Genomic DNA, 7844 nt, shown 5'->3' with positions numbered 1-7844 from the left:
ACGACCACAACAATAACATCAGCACCAACAACAACAACAGAGCGACAACAGAACAACATGGCGTGGCGGATTCCCCAGCCGTTTCATCCCCCTTGAACTCCAAACCCATACCCCATACGGTCCCTTACCCTTTAACCAAGTTGAGCTCAACACCACGTATCACGTATCACATTAGCACCAAAAACAACAACAACGATAACAACAACAACAACAGAGCGACAATAGAACAACAACATGGCGTGACGGATTCACCGGCCGTTTCATCCCCTTTGAACTCCAAATCCATACCTTATACGGTCCCTCACCATTTAACCCAGTTGAGCTCAACACCACGTATCACGTGAAAACCATGTTGTATGATTCAGAGTTACATGAATTCAGTATGGATACACAACAACAGCGTGCATTCACCCTCGTCACATCGCCAACAACAACAACAACAACAACAACAACAACAACAACAACAACAACAACAACAACATATACAACAACAACAACAACAACAACAACAACAACAACAACAACAACAACAACAACAACCACAACGACAACGACAACGACAACGACAACGACCACAACAATAACATCAGCACCAACAACAACAACAGAGCGACAACAGAACAACATGGCGTGGCGGATTCCCCAGCCGTTTCATCCCCCTTGAACTCCAAACCCATACCCCATACGGTCCCTTACCCTTTAACCAAGTTGAGCTCAACACCACGTATCACGTATCACATTAGCACCAAAAACAACAACAACGATAACAACAACAACAACAGAGCGACAATAGAACAACAACATGGCGTGACGGATTCACCGGCCGTTTCATCCCCTTTGAACTCCAAATCCATACCTTATACGGTCCCTCACCATTTAACCCAGTTGAGCTCAACACCACGTATCACGTGAAAACCATGTTGTATGATTCAGAGTTACATGAATTCAGTATGGATACACAACAACAGCGTGCATTCACCCTCGTCACATCGCCAACAACAACATCATATACAACAACAACGACGACAATAACAACAACGACAACGACAACGACCACAACAATAACATCAGCACCAACAACAACAGTAACAACAACGACAACGACAACGACCACAACAATAACATCAGCACCAACAACAACAACAGAGCGATAACAGAACAACAACATGGCGTGACGAATTCACCAGCCGTTTCATCCCCTTTGAACTCCAAACCCATACCCCATACGGTCCCTTACCATTTAACCCAGTTGAGCTCAACACCACGTATCACGTATCACATTAGCACCAAAAACAACAACAACAACAGCAACAACACCAACAACGATAACAACAACAGAGCGACAACAGAGCGACAATAGAACAACAACATGGCGTGACGGATTCACCGGCCGTTTCATCCCCTTTGAACTCCAAACCCATACCCCATACGGTCCCTTACCATTTAACCCAGTTGAGCTCAACACCACGTATCACGTATCACGTATCACATTAGCACCAAAAACAACAACAACAACAACAACAACAACAACAACAACAACAACAACAACAACATTAGCACCAACAACAACATTAGCACCAACAACAACATTAGCACCAACACAACATTAGCACCAAAAACAACAACAACAACAACAACAACAACAACAACAACAACAACAACAACAACAACAACAACAACAACAACAACAACAACAACAGAGCGACAACAGAACAACATGGCGTGACGGATTCACTAGCCGTTTCATCCCCTTTGAACTCCAAATCCATACCTTATACGGTCCCTTACCATTAAACCCAGTTGAGCTCAACACCACGTATCACGTATCACGATAGTCGTCATGTAATCTTCATGCTTCCAATCTATCTCAACGTTACCCATTTGAGTCTGCACTGTGGGGAGTCTGGGTAATCGATTATACTATGAGAGAATACAACAGTCGGTTGTGTTCTTTTCGAGATTCTCTGTTGTGACAACAGTGTTGAAGCAAAAAAGTACTATTATAAATTCGAATGAGGTAGAACATGTTCCGTACAGAACTCGGCAACGTCATCAGATTCCAAGATTCTTATCAACTGTTCGTTGCATTGCGCGGTACAATTTGTACCCCTTGTCTGACTCTGCCAGACTGGCAGTTCGCATACTACCGCGTCGGTTGTGTGCTCGGCCGATTTAGATCGGGCCGAAGGTTCGACTTGGTAGTTGCCCACTATAAGAGCCCAATGGGAACACAACACTAACTTGTAATCAGTAGAAGGTTATTGTCACGGTTCATGACTCATGGATAGGAATTCACTTACTACAATCTTACACCCAATCATATCGTCAACTCTATAGGCTCGTTCTGAAGGTTACTGCACTTCGTGCAGTGCACTAATGCACCGACCTCCACGTTTACTCAGAGATAAACATTACACCACCAATGTCGACACTGTTGCTCAGTGAAAATCAATCGCCGAGTCCCAACCATCATCACGGCACAGTATCCTCGCTCGACGCCTGAAAACGCGGGAACTATAGCATTGAATTATGCACAAATGCTATTCTAGAAATTCTTGCGTGCATGAAAACAAGAGACGCACGAAGAATTGCGATTAATTCCGCCACAAACTCAGCCCACTTTCCAGAGACGTTACTCTCGTGACATACATGAGCAGCGAAGGTTCACTGGACGGCCTCGACGACGATCAGAAGAAGTCTCTGAGATATATACAGGAGAAACTCCGATCACATGATGGTCCTCTCTACATGTTCATCACCGGCTACGCCGGGACTGGGAAGAGTACGCTCCTGCATGCAACGACGAATACTCTATCCAGCGAGTATGAAGTTGTCATCCTCACGTGGAATGCTCTAGCAGCTCGATCAATACGTGGGCAGACAATCATGAGCTTCTTCAGCCTCTCTTATGAGCAAAGTGGTATTGTCGGTGATAACGCATATATGAGAGACTGCAGCACCCTCTCCTCGAAGATGTGCACGTCCATACAGTCCTCGAGACAGCGGCTATTGAGGACCGAGAAACTGGTGATCGTCTTGGACGAGATAGGGGCCATACACAATACAATTCTGGATGCCATATCCCAGGCGCTCCAGGCCATTCGCAAAGGGATGGATAACTGCCACTTGCCATTCGGAGGGGTCCCCGTCATAATGGCGGGTGACCCCTGCCAGCTTGGTCGAGTCGAGCTGTGCTGCACCTCGCCCAAATACTCACCCGACCTATTCCCGACCATGCCATGTTGGAAGTCCACCACATGGCGCGATATGGATCCCGTTATTATCTACCTGAGACGGTTCCATAGGGGCGGCGGGACCGACCACCAATTCTTAAATCTTCTGAAAGAGATCAGAGCCAGCAAGCGAGTCAAACCGGGAGTGCCAGAGTTCAGCGGAGAGTCCTTGCAACTGCTTCAGACTATGCGAGATCGGGATGGTGGAAAAACGCCACCAAGGTAAGAATATCCTCAGGTGGATATTACACTCATGAATAACTCCTCTCGAAAAAATTTCCAGACTAGCCTCAACAAATGCCCTCGGTTCTCTAGAGAACCGAGGGCATTTTCCGAGGCAACTCGTGAACAACTTCAACTTTGAACTTCTCTCCACTTCCACCTCGCCCAAATACTACCAAACTCCGCAATCCTAGCCTCTCAAAAGTTGCTTCTAACAGGAACCGTTTCCCGCAATATCGTCTCTTTCAGATATGAACACGTATGCATCTGCTTGACGAACGACGAAGCTGACAAGTTTAACGAAGATTACCTGGCCAGCCTCCCTGGAGAAATGGTTGAACTTCAGGCTGAGGATGAGCTCTTCGGCACAGTGCCACCCGATAACTTCCACATAGACGAGGTATCGCGCATGGGATTCAAGAACCAGCTCAGATTGAAGTTGGGGAGTAGGATCCTAATGACCAGCAATGATCAAGACGGACGCTTCGTAAATGGCGACACCGGTAGGATACAGTCGTTTCATGGACTCACCAGCTCTGATCCATACATCAAAGTGCAGCTCGACGATCGACCCGACGATACTATTGATATTCGTCGCCGCGACTTCACGGTCTACAAGGAGGGAGCCGCGATCTTCAACCGAAGACAATTCCCGCTGACCGTAGGCGCATGTTTTACCGGGCATAAATGTGTTGGGATGACCCTACCAGGGGTCTGGTGTCGATTCCCTTTCGGCGGAAGAACTCGAGGGAACGATGCCAACATAGAGAAGTTCTGGAGTCGACCATGGCTCCACGGAGCTGCATATACCATTTTCAGCCGTGTAGGAAGGAGCGATAGATTGCAAGTTCATCCCCTTCGACGATCTGAGAGACACGGGATTGATGACGTTCTCCCCATGTTCCACATGTCAGAGGAGGCACTACAGTTCGACGAAGACTGTAGAACTAGGAGTTGGCTGACTGATCCGACGGAGCAGCCATTACCGCCTCGTTCCGAGAGCCCAGCCGCCGCTACCGCTCCACGGGTGACTGAAACAATAGAAGACCATAGCATAGGGCTCCAAATACGCGATGAGTTGGACGCACTCCGAGACGAGTTCCGACGCGAATTCCGGAATCATTCAACGCGATTGATGCTACTACATGATTTCTCGGAAACGCGAACCAGGAGGATAAATCCTGTTTTCTATTGCTGGACCAATCCCGAATTAATGGCAAAGATTGATACGTTCACCCCGGAGTTACAGCGTGAGTTCTACCAACAATTAGACGAAGCGCTCAATCTCACCGAGGAAATGCCTACAAGTGAGCGACTCAGTGATATATTGGAGGGTGTGGCCGCCAAGAATGTGAGACGAAGGGTAACTTTTCCAGAATCCCCTAATATTCCAGTGGTGGAGCCTTCAACTGGGCGTCCGACAGGTCTCGAGAGCCAGCCAGGAGCTGACTTACATGGCGAGAGGCTGCAGCGTGACGACGAGGAATTCATCGATGACTTAGGCTCCGAACCTGACATCGACGAACTGGATAATAGCATAAATGCACCAGATGACCCCACTGCTCCATCACTCCACGTACCACGACCAAGAGACGACAGGTTCGAGGACAAACCGTTCGCTATTAAACGAGGCGCATTCTACGAAACGGTGACCAGGTATCTGGAAATTAACGATCATCTGAGACTGGAGCACGGCTATACTTTGGAGAAGCTGAAGAGCAGGCAGTCATGCCGTATTGAATGCCGACGATCAGTAGCCAAGCGCCATCGCTCGAAGCAGCCATCGCCTAGAAACCCTGATTGGAGGCTCTGGCCGGCTTTCCAATGCCCTTTATCTGAGATACTGGTGAAAGCACAGGGTAGCTTCACATATTTTTACGGGCTCAAGGGAGCGCGAGCGGATCAAGAGGCATGGAGAAACCATTCCCACCCTGTTACTACTTGGAAATGCCACAGTGCATTTGTGCCGCCCGACATCATCGATGATTGGTGCGAGTGGGTAGATGAGGAACCGGGGATAGGTTTGAATCAGCTAGAGGATAGAACCTATAGAAAGCAGAGAGACTACTGCGCTGAAACTATTCAGTTCCTTGTCCGCCGCGAGTTGAATCATCACGAAAAGACTCGTGGAGCTTACCGATCCATTAAAGAGCACGGCAAGGCAGGTCTCAGCATCCACGCCTTCCTTCGACAGCTAGCTCCGATTACAGTTAAGAGAGAAGATCTTGCAGCTACAATACTTCCGATCTTAGACGCGCTAGCAGCGGTGGAAGAGTCCAGAGCCACTGAGGAGCAGGCAGAGCTAGCAGTACGAGCAGATGACTGCATACTTCTGAGTGACGTCCTATGTATTCATGAAGAGGGACCTAGGAAGAAGAGGATCCTCTCACAGTTCTGCGCCGTACTCACCAGCGCTAGGATGCTTCGCAATATGACCAATGTTAAGACTGTAGGCCTGGACGCCACCTTCAACTTGCTCTATGCTGATGTGGTGCTGGGCGTGATGTGCCAGCTACCCCAGAAAGATGCTGCAAAGCCCGTGGCTTTAGCCATTATGAGGAGCGAAGCAGCGTCGTCCGTGAAGCATCTGCTCAAGCAAGTGAAACAGGCAGCAGAGACTCTCAACCTCGCCGATTCAACTCCAGTAGAGGCGGTAATGGATGGTTCTGATGCAATTCACAAGGGAGCGATAGAGACCTACGGAGAATCATTAACAGTCATCAGTTGCTATTTCCATACCGTTAAGAACGCTAGGAAGTTGAAGTCTCAGCGAAAGCTGCCATCCAACATTTGGCGGGAAATCCTCACCGATATCGAGACTCTCGCAGATAGTTGGAACCGGACTGAATGGGTAAACCTCAAGGACTTATTCAAGAAGAAATGGACTGAAGGCAAGACCTTTATTGATTTTATGAATACCTTGCCGAGATCATAGTTTTGCTTCAGATATCCGCGAACGCCCGCTATCCGAGTCTTCTCGCTCTGCAATCCAAAGCTTCATGGATGACTTCGACGACTATCTGAATCCCAACCACTGGAGAAGTTACTGGGGTTCTTATGGAGGACAGCACACAGGCCCCCGTACAAACAACTCCGTCGAGAGATTCAATAGGCAGTTGAAAGATGACTTGATGCCCGGGAGAAGTAGAATAACTCTATCAGAGTTCGCGGCAATAGTTCGCCAGTCGGGTCCTTGGACTCGGATCTCGCAGTATGGGAAGTCCGAAACTAGAGGAAATGCCACGAGTGAGACTCGCCGAAGAGCCGCCGAGTATTACATCCAAAACTCCTTCTGCCAAATCCCTAGGTCTTGGCGAACTAACGTCACAGATATGGCGCCGATCAAATGGCTGTTCTCGACGAACGAGTCGAATCTGAGGGATGTTGTATATAGCAATGCGAACGAGGAAGTCAAGAGATTCTGTTCAAGCAACTATTCCTCGTTGAGAGAGGCGCAGAACCTCAAGGGTTCTTACTCTATCGTGGCTTACAAGAGGACTCCGGACTTCCGCGTTCCAGCACTAGATGGCCCATTTTGTACCTGCAGAGACTGGGTGAAAGCACTGGTGTGTCCCCATGTACTCTGCATATCATATTCGATGGGACACGATAATACGCAGGAGGCTTTGCGGGAGTGGTCCACGATATTGGTCAATTTCCCCCGACCACGACAACGACGAGATGCTGAAGGGAAAATCGGAAGTCAGAAGATCCCCAGAACAGCTAGGCACGGGCTCACCGAGGGGACAGGACGCAAACGTCGCAGAGTGGTTCAGAGTTCAGAGTCACAGCCAAGGGGAACGATGGACGAAGACGGTCAGACCGATCCTCACGTACCTGATTATCACGAGAATAACGATGAGGAGAGAGATGGAGGTGCTGAGCAAGGCTCAAAAGACGAGGAAGTACGTGAATCAGAGCGAACCGCTCCCAAGTTAGTGGACTACAACAGCATAACTTGGCCTGTACACCCTGACATTGAAGACCAATCGCTATTCTGTGGCTGCGGTCGAGGACACTGGCCTGAAATGGCAATGATAAAATGTTCAAAGAAAGCTTGTCCTTACCAGTGGTGGCACGTGGATTGTGCTATGCATTACGCTACTGCTATGGGAATCCCTTCTGGGCTCGCCTTTGCTCTGCACAACAAGAAAAGATGGTACTGCTTTACATGCAGAGGACGAAGCTGGACGGTGCCTAAGAAGAATTGAATAATATGCATGAACTTCCATACGCAGATCTATGAATATATTCCCTACATCCTATTGATTATATATATTTATATATGTATCTATGCTAACAAATGTCTATAAAATGAATATGTACTGATGAAAGCACTTCAATATTTATATAGTGAATCCCCATAACTGTAGACTCATAATTGTAACG

At 48.1% G+C, this 7844-nt stretch overlaps 1 protein-coding gene across 1 annotated transcript; it reads left to right on the top strand.

Moving 5' to 3' along the window:
- Nucleotides 1–2649: 2649 nt before the first annotated feature.
- Pmar_PMAR013843 (hypothetical protein) lies at nt 2650–7666 on the top strand (the record flags this gene model as incomplete). The annotated part of the gene is made up of 3 exons (XM_002774929.1): nt 2650–3455; nt 3705–6286; nt 6402–7666. 3 exons carry the CDS (start codon nt 2650–2652, stop codon nt 7664–7666), a joined length of 4653 nt encoding a protein of 1550 aa, XP_002774975.1.
- Between the last annotated feature and the right edge of the window lie 178 nt (nt 7667–7844).

The sequence above is a fragment of the Perkinsus marinus genome, assembly GCF_000006405.1.
Source record: "Perkinsus marinus ATCC 50983 genomic scaffold scf_1104296957160, whole genome shotgun sequence".
In the NCBI taxonomy this organism is placed as follows: domain Eukaryota; phylum Perkinsozoa; order Perkinsida; family Perkinsidae; genus Perkinsus; species Perkinsus marinus.
Note: the sequence above shows the minus strand (reverse complement) of the source record. Positions and strands in the feature narration are given on the sequence as shown.